The following is a 20,477-nucleotide window of genomic DNA, read 5'->3' as shown; positions in this document are numbered from 1 at the left end:
ATGTAAGTTTAGTTACAGGGTTAGGGGTTAGGGTTAAGATAAGATCATCCTTTATTTGTCCCACAGAGGAGGGGATTTACAAGGTTGCAGCAGCAGACAACAGTAAAGGAAGTATAGTATAGTACAGATAATAAAGAGCAACAGCAATAAAAAGAAAGCAGTATTTGTAATAGAGTATGATTAATGAATAATAACAATTAGAAAAAAGGGTAGTAACACTTTACAATAAGGTTACCTTAATTAACGCTAGTTAGTACATTACTAAGCATTTATATATAAACTAATGTGTTAAGTAATGCTGAGTAATGCATACATAATGATAAATAATTATATTATTCAACTTTTAATTTATTAACTAACTTTGAGTAGTAAACATTAATTAACTGCTTATTAATAGGCTACATTAATTAATGTGTTTCCTAACCCTAAGTAATACATAATAATGATTGTTAATATATCTGTAAACAGTTAATTAATGCTTAATAATGTACTAACTAACGTTAATTAAGGGAACCTTATTGTAAAGTGTTACCAAAAGTATTACCTACACCTAAATTTGGACTTTAAGATACGATAAGAATTACTTTATTAACCCCAAAGGAAAATTAATTTATGGAGGTTTAGTCACTTTCTTTATATATTAGGCTAAATAAAACGCTACTTTTCTAATTTTTCAGTGTTTTTTTTTTTTTTTGATAGTAAGCTTGTATGATGTTATGAATATACCTGCAGTAGCTTTAACTGTGGGCAGGACCAACAGAGTAAACTTTTTTTTTTTATTAGACACTTTTAAAAATGCCACTGAAACAATCCAACTGTTATTCCCACTACAGGTAATTAGCATAAATGATGACAGTCCAGGAAATAAAGTCAAACAGTTTTATTTTTATGATGTAGCTAAATGAAAGACGCTAGTGTTCAGAGTTTTACTGGGGAAACGTTGGCCAATACATGTAATGAAATGATTCTGCCCAAAAATACAACATCATTTAAAGTTACCTGACACGAAATGTGAACTGCAAATCCAGGTGTCGTTGCCAGGAGCCCAGCCGTTTCTCCGGATTGCAGTGATCCATCTTGGTCTCTTTTCTGGTGCTTTAGGTAGCCGCCGACATGAGAAATTGTTCCGCGACACAGGAAGAGCAGTGAACTGAGACACTGGGAGCTTCCGCTACAAACAAGCTTAAAATATAGACTTATTTCATTTTTTACGGAACAATTTCTCATGTCGGGGCTTCAATACAAGAGGGACATTACAGACGAGCAGCATGGAGGTATTTGGATGTTTTTTGGTGTGTCATTTTGGACGAAGAAAAGTGGTATCCATTGACAACCATTATATGGACAAATACTGCTGCGCCGACCCCCCGTAACTCAGAGAAGGCACGGAGGACTCTGAAACTTCTCCCAGAAATTTGAATTTTGGGTGAACTATCCCTTTAACAACTAGAGAAAAACAACTGATAAACATTCTACAAAGTCAAGTCACACATTGGCAGCAGTGAACAATTTCAGAATAAGACGTTGACGCCTATGGAGAGACATTTTAGTCAAAACTTGATGAATGAATTAAAATCTGTCAGGAAATGAATCTCAAAATAAATCCAGTAATAAATGTCGACATGTAAATGTTTGTTTATTAATTCATTTATTTACTGATTCTTTATTAAATCACGTTGTTGTTTATTTCACATCAGATTATTTACATTCATGGATTAAATCAGTTGGTTTTTTAAACTCTTCTCAGTGATTCTCATAAACTTCTTCTTGTTTTTCAGGTCCCAGTGATTTTTCTGTTGCCATGACGCTGATGAGTTCATTATTAAACTGTGTTCATCTCTGTCCTGTGAAGACGACGTGAGTGAGAGGCAGAGACAGACGTGTAGAGACTGAACTGTCTGTTCAACAGAGAGAAGGTTTCTGTGACAGGAGGAGACTCTGCTTCACTCAACACAGACTCACTGAGGAATCAGGATAGAGTTCAAACCCAGGATAGAGAGGTTGAGTGAAGGTGGTGTTGAAGGTGTAGAGGTGGATCAGTGAGTCAGAGGAGACTCTGTAGAAGGACAGAGAGCCAGCAGGACAGTCCACATACACTGCTACTCTGTTAGAGACAGAGGAGGAGGAGGAGGAGGAGGAGGAGGAGGAGGAGGAGGAGGAGGTGATACGTGTCAGTCTGTCATTGTGCCTGACACTGTAACCACCATCATAGCAGCTCAGACTCCAGGACTGATCGTTCCTTCCAAACACACAGTCATCACTGTTTCCTTTCCTGCTGATTCCTCTGTAACTCACTGATATATCAACCATTCCTCTCCACTCGACCTCCCAGTAGCAGCGACCAGTCAGACCAGTTGAACACAGCAGCTGAGACCACTCGTCAAATCTGTCTGGATGATCAGGATATGACTGATGCTCCTTCACCCATGTCGCCTTCCTGTTGTTGTCAGACAGTTTGATCTTTGTGTTCACTGTGTTTGTGTCGATTGTGAGTGGACAGGAATCTGATGGAGAGAACAAGACACAGCTGCAGTTATTGATCATTGATCAGTTATTGACAGTTTGATGAAGACTCATGAGGTCAGTGATGTGACAGTGTGAAGATGGTTGAATGTGCTGCTTTGTTTCCAGTAGGGATGCACATTTTGAATTTCTTTTCTGACCGATAACCGACGCTCGTTAACCGATTATTAACCGTTAACCGATAAGATTACGCTCCAATTATTCTTTTTTTGCAGTTAAAGGGACAGTTCAACATTTAGTCAAATTGGCCCATTGCCATAATCCCTATAGTCATAGCAGTAGGTTTGTTACCTTTAATTGTCGGTGCAAGCTGTTTTTAGAACGGCGGAGCAGAGCCGTGAGCTGGTCAGAGCTACACTACGGAGGCTCATGGGATTTCTTGGTTTCCCTCATCAAACTAGACTAGAGGGAAATTCATGCAAAACCACTGATGCACGTTGCCTTCAGGGACAGTTTTTCATCATCAGTCTCTGTATTTCCCTCTAAAACAACTCTGTGTGGTAACGTTGTGTTATTATCTCATAGCGTGGTGAATGTGCAGCTCACAACTTGTCCACCAGAGCGTTGTGGAGTTGTTGGATTTTGTATTTGATGAGTTTGATGAGGGAAACCAAGAAATCCCATAATGAGCCTCCGTAGCGTAGCTCTGAGCAGCTCACGGCTCTGCTCCGCCGTTCTAAAAATATCTTGCACCGACAATTAAAGGTAACGAACCTGCTGCTATGACTATAGGGATTATGGTGATGGGCCAATTTGACAAAATGTTGAACTATCCCTTTAAATACACACGTGTGCTGTGACAGCTGATCAGTGCCACATCCACTCTGCTCTGTCTCAGCTGATCTCTCATATGGAGGTTAGATCGTCCAGTGTAGAACTGTTTTAGTTACAAAGTGCAGCCAAACACCAGACTGAAGGAGCAGCAGAGCTCCTCTGTGGAGCTGCAGGAGAGCTGCATCAGCCTCCTCTTTTATTTAGCTTTTTTCATTGTTTTCAGCGCCGTTGTTACAGGTGATTCACATCTATGTCTGTGTAGCTACATTTATGGTCTGACCTTCCTTCACGGGGGCTGCTGCACATACTGTCAGTCCTCCTGTGGAACTTTTTACCGTGAGATATGACTGAAGACACGTGGAAATCTGCACGTGTCGACACGCCCCCGTGAGTTGACGACAAGGAGCTAATAAAAAAAAACTGATAGTATTAATCGGTCAAAGTTCTTGTTATCGGTTAACGGTTAAACGGTTCAACATGTGCATCCCTCGTTTCCATGAATCAAAGTAAAAACAGACTTACACTTCCTCAGACCTGGTGTCAACCATGGGACTCCAGCAGGCTCCACCCTGAAAGGAGGAGGGGGGTCAGAGCAGCACCTTCTCTGTCAGCATGCACACATGGACATTACATGGCTCTCACACACACACTGTTTTATCACTGTGTTCACATGGAGGCTGGTATGTCTGGATGAACACTGAGCACAGAGAAGAAGGAGCTGGAGTCTTTATCTAGTGATGATACAGAGCAGGAGGAGACCAGGAGGAAACACTTCATCATGTCTTTTCTCCATCTGATGTCACTGCAGTGTGAGACACACACTTTCACTCTCTGACTCTCAAGCTGCACAAACACACGTCACAGCAAAGAAGATGAAGACACAACAGGTGGAGCTGACCAGCCCAGATATCCCACAATGCACCAGGAAAGAAGAACAGTGCAGCTGTGAAGAGTGGATGCACTGCAAAAACTCAAAATCTTTCCAAGAATATTTGTCTTATTTCTTGTCAAAATGTCTAATTTCTAGTCAAAACTAATCTCTTTCCACTTAAAATAAGAAAATTAACTTGTTTTTAGATCATTTTCACTTGTTTCAAACAAATTCTCACTTGAAATAAGTAGAAAAATCTGCCAGTGAAAGCAAGTTTTTTGTGCTTGTAATAAGAAAGAAAAATTTGCTCCACTGTCAGATTTTTCTACTTATTTAAAGTGGAAAATTTGCTTGAAAAAATTAAAAAGTGTCTAAAAACAAGCTACTTTTTAAATGTGATGAGTCTTATTTTAAGTAGAATTAGATTTATTTTGACTAGAAATGACATTTTGACTAGAAATAAGACAAATATTCTTGGTAAGATTTTGAATTTTTGCAGTGTGGTTTCAGTGTTTGATGAGGAAGGAAACACACTCAACACGTTTGTTAGAGCTCAGTGAAACACACAGTGAGTTTAGTGAGAAACACTGAGTGTGAACACAACTTGTGTTTGTCTGAAGAAAACTCCACAGGAAGCTGAAGAATGAGGCTGTGAGCAGGTTTCCACAGGAGCCACAGCAGCAGTGAGTGGATGAAGGAGCTCTAATAGAAACCATCTGATCACAGTGACAGGACGGATCAGGATCTCATGATCAATGACTCTGTTCTTCTCTGCTCTTCACACAGATCAGCTGCAACACACTGACTCACTGAGATCAGTCACATCATGTGGAATAAAGCAGCCGTCCTCAGGACCAGTCCTGAGCTCCATCAAACCTGTCCACACATTTTGACTGGACTTGAAGTCAGAGTCCAGAGGAAGCAGAGAAACTGTAGAGCAGAGAGAAGCAGGCTCAGCTCAGAGCACATGGACTCAGACAGGAAGTGAAGCTCCAGCTGCTGGAGACTTTCATTAAGGAGCCACTTTGTGGCTTCATCTGATCTGGAGTCAGCACACACACAGTCTGAAAACAGCTGTTTGATCACACACACATTCAGCCACAAACACTGATTATTACACTGTTCACTACTAGTCCAGGCAAAATAGCGTTTTACGACAGACTAATTGTCACAGAAGGTTTTTCACCATACATCATTTCTATGAGGTGTCTAGAACAACATACTAAAAGTCCTAAGAAATCCTAGTTCGGAATCGGGAAATATGTTTAATTTGCATCATTATTTACTGTATAAAGTCTATGGTGCCGACAACAATACACCCCAATGGGGCTATTTTTTCCTTTACTCCTACCACAATGAATCTTTACAAAATGAAAATAGACATTAAAAGTAACATTTTTTGTATTACAAGTTTCTTGGAAAATGAATTTGAATATGCAAATGAGCAATAGACTAATGGAATATGCCCAAAATACACCCGAATAGGCTTATTTTCATCCTTTACTCCTACCACAATCACACTTCACACAATAAAAGCATACATGAAAAGTAACATTTCTGTATTTCAAGTTTCTTGGAAAATTAATTTTAAATATGTAAATGAGCTCAACACTAATTGACTTATGGTCAAGAAGCCATAAAGCCGCAAGCAGCAACAGGGGCCAAATAACTAACACATTAATGTTCATTCAATAAGTTAGCCTATGCACTGAGTGCTGTCACTTGCCACACTTAAAAGACCTATATTGACCTTAAGAATTAATTGCACAGTCTTGTCTCCAGTTGCTTTCTAAATTCTTTTTTTAATTCTTTTTTTATTATTAGCGAACAAGCCTTACCTAACGACTTTCCTCCCAGTTTGCAGAGAACATCAGAAGAAAGTCAGAATTCATCAAAGTCGTTTCAACGACTGTATGTGATGTTATATTAAATATGCTGTTATGTTCAACAACATATGAGCGGGACTAAGAACTAAGTTATTTGGCCCCTGTTTTTGCTGCTTGCAGCTTTATGGCTTCTTGACCATAAGTCAATTAGTGTTGAGCTCATTTACATATTTAAAATTAATTTTCCAAGAAACTTGAAATACAGAAATGTTACTTTTCATGTATACTTTTATTGTGTGAAGTTTCATTGTGGTAGGAGTAAAGGATGAAAATAAGCCTATTCGGGTGTATTTTGGGCATATTTGATTAGTGTAAGGCTCATTTGCATATTCAAATTCATTTTCAAAGAAACTTGTAATACAAAAAATGTTACATTTCATGGATACTTTCATCATGTAAAGTTTCATTGTGATAGGAGTAAAGGAAAAAAATAGCCCCATTGGGGTGTATTGTTGTCGGCACCATAGACTTTATACAGTAAACAATGATTCGAATTAAACATATTTCCCCAACTAGGATTTCTTGGGACTTTTAGTATGTTGTTCTAGACACGTCATAGAAATGATGTATGGTGAAAAACCTTCTGTGACAATTATTTCTATTTTAGGGTCCAAAATGAGCTAAATTGCCTGGACTATACACTCACTGTCTTCTGATTGACAGCTCCAGACCTCTGGACAGTGAGGACATCTGGATGTCACACTGTGATTGACTGTCTCCTCAACACAACAACACATCTCATCAGGACAAGATCTGGATCTCTGAGAGACTGAGCTGATTATTGATCATCAATATCTGACCAGACAGAGACCTGATGGTGCCGCCTGGTTTCTGTCTCTTATTTCCTCCTTGGTTGGAGACGCTGGGAGACGAATGTCTCTGAGCAGTGGACATGCTTTGATTCTTGTTGCTGTGTTGTTATTAGTGTGTCCACACTCAACAGGTGTCTACAGTCTCTGGGACTGTTCAGGTCAAACACTCTGTTGGTTCAGGAGCAGTTCAACCAGCTGCAGCTGAAATGTTTCCTGATACACTCTGAAATAAAGTCTGATCCAAACATCTGGAGAGACTCAGAGCACAGCTGCCAACAGCTGCTTTTATCACTGACATCTCTTCTCCTGAATATGACACAGTGAGTCATGATGAGACACTGAAGTCATCATGAGGAGAAACTCCTGATCCCAGTAGTTCATCACTGTGACTGATGAAAGCTGCACAGATCATGTTTGAAACACTCTGAGACTTTGGCTTCAGTATAAACTGTGTTGGGACGAGTCAGACTGAGACAGAGGACGTCAGTGGAGTGGGCGGAGCTTCACTGTGGCCTACACCACCTCTGGATATGGTCAGATTGATGGGATCTGATGTCATCAATGCCTGGATCACCTGAGACAGATGTTAATACCAGGTGTGACCAGGTGTGAACGGGGCCATAGAAAATGTTCCAGCTCCTCCTCCTCTATCAGACAGTGTGTGTGGCTGCAGCAGCCTCTCCATACCTGAGAGAGTCCAGTCTCCAGTCTGGATCCTCCAGTCCAGCAGACAGCAGCTTCACTCCTGAGGCTCCTGGATGGTTGTAGCTCAGGTCCAGCTCTCTCAGATGGGAGGGGTTGGAGCTCAGAGCTGAGGCCAGAGAAGCACAGCCTTCCTCTGTGACCAGACATCCTGACAGACTGAACACACACAACAACACACAGGAACCCTCTGTCAACACCTGCTGCTGTGTTCAAGTGGCATCAGATAAACAGCTGGATGGATCCTCACCTGAGGGTCACCAGTCTACAGTGTGGACTCTCCAGTCCAGCAGACAGCAGCTTCACTCCTGAGTCCTGCAGGTTGTTGTTACTCAGGTCCAGAGTCTCCAGTCTACAGTGTGGACTCTTCAGTCCACCAGACAGCAGCTTCACTCCTGAGTCCTGCAGGTTGTTGTTACTCAGGTCCAGGTGTCTCAGACTAGAGGACTGGGAGCTGAGGACTGAGGACAGAGCTTCACAGCTTCTCTCTGAGAGGTTACAGCTGCTCAGTCTGAAGAGATGATAATGAGGAATTAAAGAAGAAAGGAGTTTATTATCTGCCCTGTTGAAAAGACAGATGGGTTTTTATCTAATGATGAATAAGTCCAACTATCTCTACACTTACAGAGCTTTGTTGGAGGCTTTGACCACTGGCAGCAGCCTCAGAAGAGCCTCCTCTGAAGCAGAGTATTTCTTCAGGTCAAACTTGTCCAGATCTTCTTCTGATGACAGTAAGATGAAGACCAGAGCCGACCACTGAGCAGGAGACAGTTTATCTGTGGAGAGACGTCCTGATCTCAGGGACCGTTGGATCTCCTCCACTAGAGAACGGTCATTCAGTTCATTCAGACAGTGGAACAGGTTGATGCTTTTCTCTGCAGAGGGAGTCTCTTCAATCTTCTTCTTGATATACTGGACTGTTTCCTGATTGGACCGTGAGTCACTTCCTGTCTGTGTCATCAGACCTCGTAGGAGATTCTGATTGGTCTCCAGTGAAAGACCCAGGAGGAAGCGGAGGAACAAGTCCAGGTGTCCATTTGGACTCTGTAAGGCCTCGTCCACAGCGCTCTGGTAGAAGTTTGTCTCTGCAGATTTGACTCCTGTTGTTTCAGTCTTCTTGGAGGTTGTTTGTTGTTGTGACATCAGGTTGAGTCCAGAGTTGATGAAGGTCAGATGGACATGAAGAGCAGCCAGAAACTCCTGAACACTCAGATGGACGAAGCAGAACACCATGTCCTGGTACAGGCCTCTCTCCTCTTTAAAGATCTGTGTGAACACTCCTGAGTACACTGAGGCTGCTCTGATATCGATGCCACACTCTGCCTCTTTCAGGTCTGATTCATAGAAGATCAGGTTTCCTTTCTGCAGCTGCTCAAAAGCCAGTTTTCCCAGAGACTCAATCATCTTCCTGCTCTCTGGACTCCAGTGTGGATCTGTCTCAGCTCCTCCATCATACTTGGCCTTCTTCAGTTTGGTCTGAACCACCAGGAAGTGGATGTACATCTCAGTCAGGGTCTTGGGCAGCTCTCCTCCCTCTCTGGTCTTCAACAGCTCCTCCAGAACTGTAGCAGTGATCCAGCAGAAGACTGGGATGTGGCACATGATGTGGAGGCTTCGTGAGGTCTTGATGTGGGAGATGATTTCTCCGGCCTGCTGCTCATCTCTGAACCTCTTCCTGAAGTACTCCTCCTTCATTGGGTCAGTGAACCCTCTCACTTCTGTCACCATGTCAACACAGTAAGGAGGGATCTGATTTGCCGCTGCAGGTCGTGTGGTTATCCAGAGGCGAGCACAGGGAAGCAGGTTCCCCCTGATGAGGTTGGTCAGCAGCACGTTGACTGAGGTGGACTCTGTCACATCAGTCAGGATCTCAGTGTTGTGGAAGTCCAGAGGAAGTCGACACTCGTCCAGACCGTCAAAGATGAAGACGACCTGGAACTGATCAAAGCTGCAGATTCCTGCTTCTTTGGTTTCAGAGAAGAATTTATGAACAAGTTCCACCAAGCTGAACTTTTCCTCTTTCAGCACATTCAGCTCTCTGAAGGTGAAGGGAAATGTGAAGTGTATGTCCTGGTTGGTTTGTTCTTCAGCCCAGTCCAGAGTGAACTTCTGTGTTAAGACTGTTTTCCCAATGCCAGCCACTCCCTTTGTCATCACTCTTCTGATTGGTCGGTCTCTTCCAGGAGGGGCTTTAAAGATGTCTTCTTGTCTGATGGTTGTTTCTGGTCTGTCTGGTTTCCTGGACGCTGTTTCAATCTGTCTGACCTCATGTTCATCATTGACCCTTCCAGTCCCTCCCTTTGTGATGTAGAGCTCTGTGTAGATCTGGTTCAGAAGGGTGTGGTGTCCTGCTTTAGCGATGCCCTCAAACACACACTGGAACTTCTTCTTCAGGGTAGATTTGAGTTTACGTCCACAAACTGGAGCAAAATATTCTGAATGAAAACGCAAGAAATTAGATCATTAAGACAATATAACATTTTTATTATCCTAAATAACGACTATATGAACATGTTTCCCTCCATGTGTTGATGTCAGTGAACGTCTCATTTGTTCATCATGTTGAATCTTTAGAGAAATCCTCTTACTGCTCTGCAGACGCTCAGCCAGCTCCTCCTGCTTCATCCTCCTCAGGAAGTTCACTGTGATCTTCACTAATGCCTCTCTGCTGCTCCTCCTCTGCTCTTCATCCTCACCGTCCAACACCTCCTCATCCTCCCTCTGACTCCCTGAGCATTCTGGGTAATCTGGACTCAGAGCCTTGTGGATCTTCTTCAGCTCGTTCTTGACAAAAGTTACCATGTTCTCCTCCAGCAGCTGGAACAGAAACTCTATGAGTGACAGCATCAAACTAAAACCATGGAGCCAAACATCAGATCCATGTTGGACAGACTGACAATCCACTGGTGTCAAAGTGCAGCATGGAGATGATGGTGAACACAACAGATGTGACAGCAGCTGTTGGACATGTCCTCACCATAAATATGGAGTCCAGGTGTGTTTGATGCTGCTGGGCAGACTGACCACTGGGAACCTCTGAGCTCTCCTGGTCCACTCTGTGGAGGAATCAGTGTCAAGTCAACATCAGGACAGAGAGATAATACAAGATGGACTTTATATGTCCCCTGAGGACGTTCACAACAGACAGAGACACTTTGGTTTCAGACCTGGTCCAACAACACGTCGTACAAACTGGTTGAACAATAACCTGAGTCTGACTGTCAGTTACAGCTTACATCTGATCAGCTGATCCACGTCCTCCTTTAAACTCAATGCCTAAGTCCTTTGAGTCGTTGCTCTTTAAAGACAGACAGCTGGGTTCAGGAGAGTCTGGTCTCTGCTGCTGGATCCTGAAACAACAACACAACTCATGTTTGACAGTTTTAGGTTTTCAAAATAATTCTCTGCAAAGTTATTTTAAGGGTTACAAATGTGAATGAGTTCCTTTTCCTACATTTTGTAACAATGGGCCTCATTCACCAATATCTCTTTAAGTTCATTCATCTTCTATCCAGCTCATCCTCACTAGGGTGGAGGGTGAGCTGGAGCCTTTCTCAGCTGACTTTGGGCAGGAGGCGGGGTTCACCCTGGACAGGTCACCAGTCTATCACAGGGCCAACACACACACACACACATTCACACCTATGGGCGATTTAGAGTCACCAGTTCACCTGCATGTCTTTGGTCTGTGGGAGGAAGCTGGAGAGAACCCACACATGCACGGGGAGAACATGCAAACTCTACGTCAGATTCATGAACGTGTTGTTAAATCCAGAATGCCAGAGACTGTGAGTTGAGAAGAAAATGTAAAATGTCCAAACAAAAATCTACAGGGAGCGTCGGACTCCAAACATAGAAAGAACTTTAGTGCTGAAGTGGAGCGACTGCTGCAGGAAGTGAACAAAAAGCTGCTGTTATATTTAGCAGCGTCAGCAGTGGATGCAATAACAGAAAGAAAGATGCATGGGATGCTGTCAGTCATTCACTGAACATGTGTCTGAGTTATGACTCAGTTTGTAATGAGAATCATTAGCTGTTTTCCCACTAAAATTAGCGGGTCGACGCAGGTTTTTTCTTTTTGCCCCCCCGCTGGGGTTCAGACAGAGCATAAACCGGTCGCCCCGCTCTCATCCACGGTGCAAGAAACACAGTGTCATGCCACAGCCGCCCGCTGCGGAGTGTGAGGCCCGTCCGCCGAGGCAGACGAGGCGTCTGGCTGACCTGGAGCACCAGGACCGTGGCAGACCCGTATGACGGACGTCCGTGGCACAACACGTCAGTTAAACAGACTGTTGCTTCTTTTCTTTTCAATAGTTTTAGGTCAGTGTTGTTTGATCTTTTGATCCCAGTCTGGAATGAGAGCAGAGCTTTGTTTTGGTACGTGATATGAGACGTGACTGGCGCGATGACGTGGCGGCACGTAACGCTCAACGTCATCACGTAAATTAGCGAGTTGACCCGGGTCTGGCGTTCCCACTGCAAACCGATCAGAGCTGAGCCAGTTGAAGGCGATTTTAACCTGCGTCGCTTGCCGAGTCACTGCCACCAAAAGCCGGTTGTTAGCGGGTTTAAATGTGACTCCACAGGAAGAACGTTCAACAGAAACTCAAAACCTTTGAAATGTAGTTTTGTCTCTTACATCTGATCAGCTGATCCACGTCCTCCTTTAAAGTTAATCTTCAAGTCCTTTGAGTGGTTGCTCTTTAAAGACAGACAGCTGGGTTCAGGAGAGTCTGGTCTCTGCTGCTGGATCCTGAAACAACAACACAACTGATAAATGTGCATGTTGGAGAAAAACTGATGAGAAATATCTTCAATCTTTTAATAAACACAACAACTGACTTCTAGAGAGAAAAGTCTTTCTGACTGTTTTAATTTCTGACCCTTCAAATAAATATCGTATCTTGTTAAACTGATGACGACCAATGGGCTCATCGCTGGATCCAGGTCCAGGTCCAGGTCCAGGTCCAGGTCCAGGTCCAGGTCCAGGTCCAGGTCCAGGTCCAGGTCCAGGTCCAGGTCCAGGTCCAGGTCCAGGTCCAGGTCCAGGTCCAGGTCCAGGTCCAGACTGTGTCTTGTGCTGCTGCTTCGGCCTTGAACACAACACACACAGAGCTTTGAGTGTGAATAATGATGGAGCAGTGATCTGAGTCATGGACAGTTAGAGATGCTCATCTGACCTTTGACCTGTGGTCTGGCTCTTGGTTTTAGAGGGAGGGGCTCCCTCCTCTCTGTCCTCACACTGATCCATGCTGCTGAGCTCACATCCACATCAGCTCACACACACTTTGTAGCTTCACCTGCAGAGGAAACACACATCATTCATCTGCACAGCAGCTCACATGTCCATCATGTCTCCAGCTGCTCCTCCACTGATTGGCTCTTCTCCTCTGCTTCATATCAGTGTCAGCTGAATGCAGTCACACAGCAGTGAGGAAGAGGAAGCTGCCATCAGCTGCTCTACTTCTACTATCAGTCCACTAGATGGCGTCATGAAGCTGCAGCCCAGCAACATGATCCATGGACCACTGTTTCCATCCACTGACACACACAAGGACTGAGATCCACTGAGTTGATGTGACACAGTCTCTGTGTGGACAGCGTCCCTGTAGAAAACCACTGGACCAAACAAGCTACACACACAACAACTGGGCCTCCACTTATTTCACCTCACAGCTCCACTATCACAACATTCAGTCATTTCACTCACACTGGAAATTCAAAGAGAGAAAAACACTCTCCAGCTGCCACTGCCACTGATTGTCTCTGTCCATCCATTCATCGTCTGCTCCATCAAATGTCACAAAATACAAATGATGCGTTCAAGTTCCTCTCAGTCTGAGGCCACGTCTTCAAATGTCTCATTTTGTCACAGCAACAATCAAAGAGACAGAAATATTCAGTTTACAGTCAAATCAAACAGAGAAAACAAGGAAATCTTCAATTTTTGAGGTTGAAAATTGAAAATTTCTGCTTGAAAAATGTTGATTGAACAACTGTTGCAGCTCTAAAACATTCTCCACAACAATATTAATGATTTGTGTCCAATAATCAATAACCCAGAGTGTTAGCTGTGTGTAACCACAGACATGAATGGTGAGGACACAGAGACAGTGTCCAGCTGCTCCTCTTCTCATAGATTTAAATGAGTCAGTGAGCTGATGTAACCTACAGAGTCACAGGACAAACATGCTGTGGTTTCATCTTTAATCGTGTGTTTCTGAGCTCATCAGGTGTTTTTAATCTACAACCTGCAGCTGCAAAGTGACCAGTAGCTTCACCTGTCAGGTACATGCTGGGGCGCCGAAAAGGGGGGGTAAAGGAGACGGATTCTAGGGGCCCATGATTGAGGAGGGCCCAGAGAGGCCCCTAATGATGATGAAATGATAATACAGAAAAGAATAATGACACCAAGTCATTAACTAACATATAATCACAAATGTTTTATTTTCAATGTCCTGGTAATGATAACTTTATTTGTTTTGGAAACATCAACGCCTGCAGGGCCCCCCCTTCCCCCCCTCTATTTATGTAAAATGGTTTAGTCCGACTGGATCAGCTCACCTGCGGTTTGTCACAGACAGCGCCACAACGGGCAAGGTGGAGGAGAAGGCCTCAAATAGCAGGCAGCCCAAAACGAAAAGAAAAGAAATTAAGAGAGGAGAAGGAGTTGAAGGTTCGACAATATGTCACCCAGTATTTCAGAAAAAAAGGTGGGTTTGTTAGTTGTTGTGGATAGTTATGGAATATTAACTGTGTCCCTGTCTGTGGTCTATAAGCTAGCTCACTTTTCTCACCATGTTAGCTCAAGAAAACTCTGGATTTTTACATTTCACTGTTATTTTAGTTAAATAATCAATCCAGTCAAACATTTATCAAGCTGTTCTTATTCAATTAGTTGACCTCCCTTCTGTCAAAATGATGCCTCATTCTGAACAGAGTCAAGTGCACCAGCAGCTGCAGCAACAGCTCTCTGTCAGCCCCCAACTTCCCCTGCCCCTGAACCAGCCCCAGTGCCCCCACATGAGGAAGGAGGTGAGCAGCTGTGTGTGTTGAAATAATATTAATAATTAAAATAATAGTAATAATAATAATACATTTACTACAGTCTCAAAACCATTGTCAAAAATACCATTACAGTGCATAATTGTATGTAAAACAGCATCAAAAAATTTTGCCGCTGTGTTGAGGGCCCTGTAAAGATTATTTTCATGGGGCCCAAAATCCCTAGCGGCGCCCCTGGGTACATGAGCTGCAGTACAAGCAGGAAGTAGCACAACAAGGAAATACTCAAGGAGAGTACAAGTACCTCACAACTGTACTGCACTAAATGTCCTCAGTTACTGTGAAGGACCTGAAGCTGAACATTGATCAACACTGGAAATCAATCATCAACTTCAACTTCAACTTCAAACAACTTTATTAATCCCACCAGGGGCAATTGATTTCAGCAGCTTGCACAGTCCACAAAAAACACAGTACGAGTACACACAATAATACATATAACAGATAAGGTAAATAAATAGATAGAATAGGATGCCATGGGTACAGTGTAGTCAAAGATCCGTTGAATGAGTGAATAAGTACATAAGTTGCACATGTTTGACCAATAAAAATGTGCATGGCAAGAAGGATAAAATCATTACAAAGAATTAAAGAGGCGAATAGCAGAGGGGACAAAAGACTCCAAAAAAGGGTTTGTCTTGCAGACAGGTGAAACATAGCGACGACCTGAGAGAGAGAACAGAGAGAATTCACTTGCCAGCACGTGACCAGGAGAAGACAAAATGTTATTTACTTTCCTCAAAGTTTGTTGGTCACAAAAACTGTTCAGGTCCCTAAGTTTCATTCCTGTGATCTTGGAACAGGTTTTTATAATGCTATACAAGCTGTTTTTATCTTTCACTGTGAGGCTGGGAAACCAGCATAAAGGAAAAACACAGGAGACTTTCCATAAAAGACTGGTAAAAACGACACAGGATAACAGGGCTGACAGAAAAAGAGTTCAATTTGCGGAGAAGATGAATTCTCTGTTGCCCTCGCTTTACAATGTCCGCAGTGTTCACATCAAATTTTAACTTCTCATCAAGAAAGGTACCTAAATATTTGTATGAGGGAACTCTTTCCACAGTTTCACCGTGGATGGTGCTATCTGCAGCTGGGATTTTGTTGCGTCTAAAATCAATTATAATCTCCTTTGTTTTGGACACATTTAAAGTAACATTGCGGAGTTTTTCGGCCTTAAAATAATGTTTCCAGACTCATTGCAGTGATAGAAAAATGGTTAATAGGATGAATGGTGCTGCCGCCGCAGCCTGAGCGGGGTCGCGTCGGCTGAAACTGCACTATGTAACTTCCCTGCACGGGTACGAATCACTGCCCCCCCTCCTCCCCCCTCCCCTCTGCGTCGGAGAGAGACGTAGTGGGTAAAAGCGAAACTTACGTTCCCCTCCAGTCGTCGTCGCCGCTGCCGCCGCCACCACCGCCCCCCGACCCCCCTCCTCCCCTCCCCCGACCACCCGCCACACAGTCTCCTTGCAAGTATGTGGTAAATACTGTCGTTTATTAATGGGAATAAACGCTTTTCCCCCCCAGACGATAGCGCTTCTCAACCAGATGGTGGAAGCACTGAGCTGAAACTCCGCAATGTTGCTTTAAGTCTAAGTAGTTGTTGTCACACCATGAAACAAAATCAACAAGAGCCTCCCCGTGTCCTGCTTCAGATCCCTGAAGAAGAGACAGCAGTGCAGTATCGTCAGAGAATTTGACTAGGTAGCTGCCTTGCCTAATGCTCCTGCATTCGTCTGTATATAAAATAAAAAGTAGGGGGGAAAGGACACACCCTTGTGGTGAACCGGTGGACAAAGATAAGGAGTCTGAAACACAACCATTTACATAAACCCTCTGCTTTCTGTTGGTTAAAAAATCTGACAACCATAAGACAATCTGGTGGGGCAAATTAAAATCACTTATTAGCCTCTTGAGTAAAAGATGCGGCTGCATCATCAATAAAGAAACTGTCAGTATTGATCAGTGATATAGGCAGTAACAGCTTCTGCTCTTATTCCAGCGCTTCTACCCACAACATCCACACAACATGGAGGACACGGTTCTACCCACAACATCCACACAACATGGAGGACACGGTTCTACCCACAACATCCACACAACATGGAGGACACGGTTCTGTCGGTCCAGACTTTACAGTTACAGCTCTGACTCAGCTACAGTAACATTATAATAACACAACAACAACACAACAACAACACAACGACACGTTGAAGGGCAGAGAACTCAGGTAACGACAGGTGTTAACGAGGAAAACATTCAGACTGTTCACCTTACCTTCACACGGGGAAATAAACTGCGACACAACCGCTGGGTCAAAGGTCAACTTTAACACTTTGAACTGTGACTGTTCGTCATGATGTTATCTTATCTGGATTAATTTAGTCCATGAGCCAAGACCCCAAAATTGGCCTCCCGCAATCGAACGGGTGGGCAATTTCTAGTTTGTTTTTTTGACTTGGTAGACATCTCTAGTGAACAGTTTGGCATGATAACCATTGCAAACAGGTAGCTTAGTGGTGGTTATCATGTGTTGAATAGGTGGACCGGTAGAGTGGAAACTTGAAAACTGTGTATAGCGCTTGTTCGGTATTATGCTGTTTGTTGACCACTCAGGGTGCCTAAATCACTTCAAGGATGTTTTTCCCTTTTATCAAGACCCTACTACTATTAATAATAATAGACTCACCTCAGGAATATGTGAATCAAAATGTGCTAAAAATTAGAACATACATGAAATAGCCAACGTTTTTAAAGTGTTTTACTTTTCATGCAATAACAAGAACAAACAAATATTTTTTTTACATAATTGAAATCAACTAAAGAGCTTGCTCCTCCTGTCACAAATAATGTGGAGCATACTGTCAGTACAGTATTTCAAGTGTCCCTCTGTCAACGACCTACGCCTGGCCAACAGCCTTAACGAGTTCTACTGCCGCTTAGAAAGACAATGGGACAGACCTGATATCCCCCACACCTCCGACCACCAGCTATCAATCAGCAACAGCTCCTCCACACCTGGATCACCTACACAGCCCCACACCCCAGTGCCACCCCCCCCCCCCACACCTCTCACGCCTCTCTCCATCATACAAATCAAATCAAATCAAAGAAGGAGAGGTGAAGAGACTGTTTAAACGGCTGAACCCCTGCAAAGCTGCAGGCCCAAACTCTAGCCATGTTCCTACTAAAATCAGCGGGTCAACGCAGGTTTTTTAAATGTGGGTCGACCCGCTAACAATCGGCATTTGGCTCCTTTCCCATTGACCAAAATGAGCCGGGTCTGTCTGTCTAACCCCCGCATAAACCAGTTGCCCCGCTTTCATTTGCAGTGTGAGAAACACCGTGTCATGCCCCAGCCACCCGTCACGGAGGACAGCGAGTCTGCCGCGGCCGCCTTATGATGCACGTCCGCGGCACAACATGTCAGTTAAACAGACTGTCGCTTCTTTTTCTTCAATCTTTTTTGGTCAGTGTTCTTTGATCTTTTGATCAAATCCTAGTCTTGAATGCAAGCAGAGTTTCGCGACTGGTGCGATGATGTGGCGTCACGTAACGCCCAATGTCATATAAATTAGCAGGTTGAGCCGGGTCTGGTGTTCCCACTGCAAGCCGATCGGAGCCGGGCCGATTTAAGGCGATTTTAACCCGCGTCTCTTGCCGAGTCATTTGACGCGGGTCGACGGGGGAGCATGCATCAGTCCGACTGCCCAAAAGTGCTACAGTGTTAAGGTTAGGTTTAGGGTAAGGTTGAGGGTTAGGGCTACTTAAGTCGGAGAAATGGGAGGTCGGACTAATGGACGCAAAAATAAAGAAATGTATGGTCGGAGAAATGGGTAGTCAGACAGATGTCCCGGGTTGACGCGGGTCGCTGCGCCTTTCTCTCTGCCACTAAAAGCCGATTGTTTCTGGGTTTAAACGGGGTTTTTGGCCAGTGGGAAAGGAGTATAAGTCTCCCCCTCCACCCTGAAGCACTGAGCCAATCAGCTGTCTCCGGTGTTCACACACATTTTTAACACCTCACTGGAGACCTGTCATTTGCCAGCTTGCTTCAAGGCCTCAGCCATTGCTCCAGTTCCCAAAAAGACAAGGCTCACAGGCCTTAATGACTACAGACCCGTTACTCTGACTTCTGTGGTCATGAAGACTTTTGAGTGCCTCGTCTTGACCCACCTTACATTACAGTTCACTTACAGAGCCAACAGATCTGTAGATGATGCTGTAAACATGGCCCACTTCATCCTCCAGCACCTGGACTCCCCAGGATCCTATGCCAGGATACTGTTTGTGGACTTCAGCTCTGCCTTCAATACAATCATCCCAGCTCTGCTCCGTGACAAGCTCTCCCAGCTTAATGTGCCTGATTCCATGTGCAGGTGGATTACGGACTTCCTGACAGACAGACGGCAGTTGGTGAGGCTGGGGAAGCATGTCTCTGACACCCAGACCATCAGCACTGGATCCCCTCAAGGGATTTCTCCTCTGCTGTTCTCCCTGTACACCAACAGCTGCACATCTGGACACCAGTCTGTCAAGCTCCTGAAATTTGCTGACACCACCCTCATCAGCCTCATCTCTGATGGGGACGAGTCGGCCTACAGGAGCGAGACGGACCGTCTGGTGTCCTGGTGCAGCATGAACAACCTGGAGCTGAACGCTCTGAAGACAGTGTAGATGATAGTGGACTTCAGAAAGGACCAAGCTGCCCAACCTTCTGTCATCCTCTGTGACTCTACAGCGACCCTGGTTGAGTCCTTCTGCTTCCTGGGCACCACCATCTCCCAGGAGCTCAAATGGGAGCAGAACATCAGCTCCCTCACCAAGAAGGCTCAGCAGAGGATATACTTCCTGCTGCAACTGAAGAAGTTTCACCTTCCTGTGAAGATGCTGGTGAACTTCTACACTGCCACCATTGAATCCATCTTCACATCCTCCATGACAGTCTGGTGTGCTGCAGCTCCTGCCAGAGACAAGGCCAAACTGCAGCGTGTCATTCACTCTGCCCAGAGGACGATCGACTGCAGCCTCCCATCTCTTCAAGAGCTGTACATCTCCAGGACCCGGATACCAGAGCCAGAATTGCTGATGACCCCTCTCACCCTGGACACAAACTCTTCCAGTCCCACCCCTCTGGCAAAAGGCTCTGGTCCATCCGGACCAGGACCTCACACCACAAGAACAGTTTCTTCGTCTCTGCAGTCAGCCTAATGAACAATGCCCCAGTTCCCCCTAAATAACCCTAAACCTATGGATGTAACATGCTATAATGTTAATGTCATCTTTACTCACTACATCTTAGCCTTCTTAAAGCAGATAACAGCGGCACGGCCGTTTCGGCTAATGCTGTGTTCAAGGCAGGCTTTTGAAACCGTAAGTTACAGCTTCAAGTCACAACTACGACTTGGTAGCGTTCCAGGTAACCCGTAGCTCGTGTTTTTACCGTCCTGTTGTCTGTGAAAGTTCCCTATAACGGCCACTCGTAACTTCCGACCCGTGAACTCGTACCAGATCGAACTGGTATGACTTCACAGGAAGGAAAAACACAAAGTACGAGTTTCCTTGAACGCACCATGAGTTAGCAGCCCCCGCCCTTGTCAGGCATCAATTGGTCCTCGTGCTACGTCACCACATTCACGCGCATCCCTTGGCTGCACACACAGCCCTTCATGCCGTTCTCTCCCCTCATTGGATAACACTTGTATCCCACAAGGAAAATTTTCTCCTCAGGTTACAGCAGAGCAGAGTGACGGAGAGACTCGTGTTTAGGCTGAAATACTTCATGTAAGTGATTGCTGACGGAAAATAGGACTATTTAGGACTTATATTAACAAAAACATTCCA

General features: G+C 44.3%; 1 protein-coding gene across 1 annotated transcript; it reads right to left on the bottom strand.

Annotated features, from left to right (window-relative positions):
* Positions 1 to 1,947: 1,947 nt before the first annotated feature.
* LOC146960066 (uncharacterized) lies at positions 1,948 to 12,873 on the bottom strand. Its single transcript, XM_085772650.1, has 11 exons — positions 12,749 to 12,873; positions 12,208 to 12,321; positions 10,805 to 10,918; positions 10,546 to 10,624; positions 10,157 to 10,385; positions 9,834 to 10,003; positions 8,194 to 9,257; positions 7,819 to 8,079; positions 7,554 to 7,727; positions 3,820 to 3,866; positions 1,948 to 2,504 (listed from the first exon to the last, which is right to left on the bottom strand). Exons 1-11 carry the CDS (start codon positions 12,817 to 12,819, stop codon positions 1,948 to 1,950), a joined length of 2,880 nt encoding a protein of 959 aa, XP_085628776.1. The 5' UTR covers positions 12,820 to 12,873.
* Between the last annotated feature and the right edge of the window lie 7,604 nt (positions 12,874 to 20,477).

This window comes from Trachurus japonicus, unplaced genomic scaffold (assembly GCF_045865225.1).
Source record: "Trachurus japonicus isolate A0001 unplaced genomic scaffold, Traja_1.0 AP030749.1".
NCBI classification, from domain to species: Eukaryota; Metazoa; Chordata; class Actinopteri; order Carangiformes; family Carangidae; genus Trachurus; species Trachurus japonicus.
This window is presented reverse-complemented; position numbering and strand designations above follow the sequence as displayed.

Excerpts from the sequence above, each read along its gene's own strand:
- LOC146960066 (XM_085772650.1), bottom strand. The coding sequence starts at position 12,819 with ATGGATCAGTGTGAGGACAGAGAGGAGGGAGCCCCTCCCTCTAAAACC. Across the intron at positions 10,919-12,207 it reads CGTGGATCAGCTGATCAGAT|GATCCAGCAGCAGAGACCAG; the intron begins GTAAGAGACAAA and ends TTGTTGTTTCAG. Across the intron at positions 10,004-10,156 it reads GGCTGAGCGTCTGCAGAGCA|AATATTTTGCTCCAGTTTGT; the intron begins GTAAGAGGATTT and ends GTTTTCATTCAG.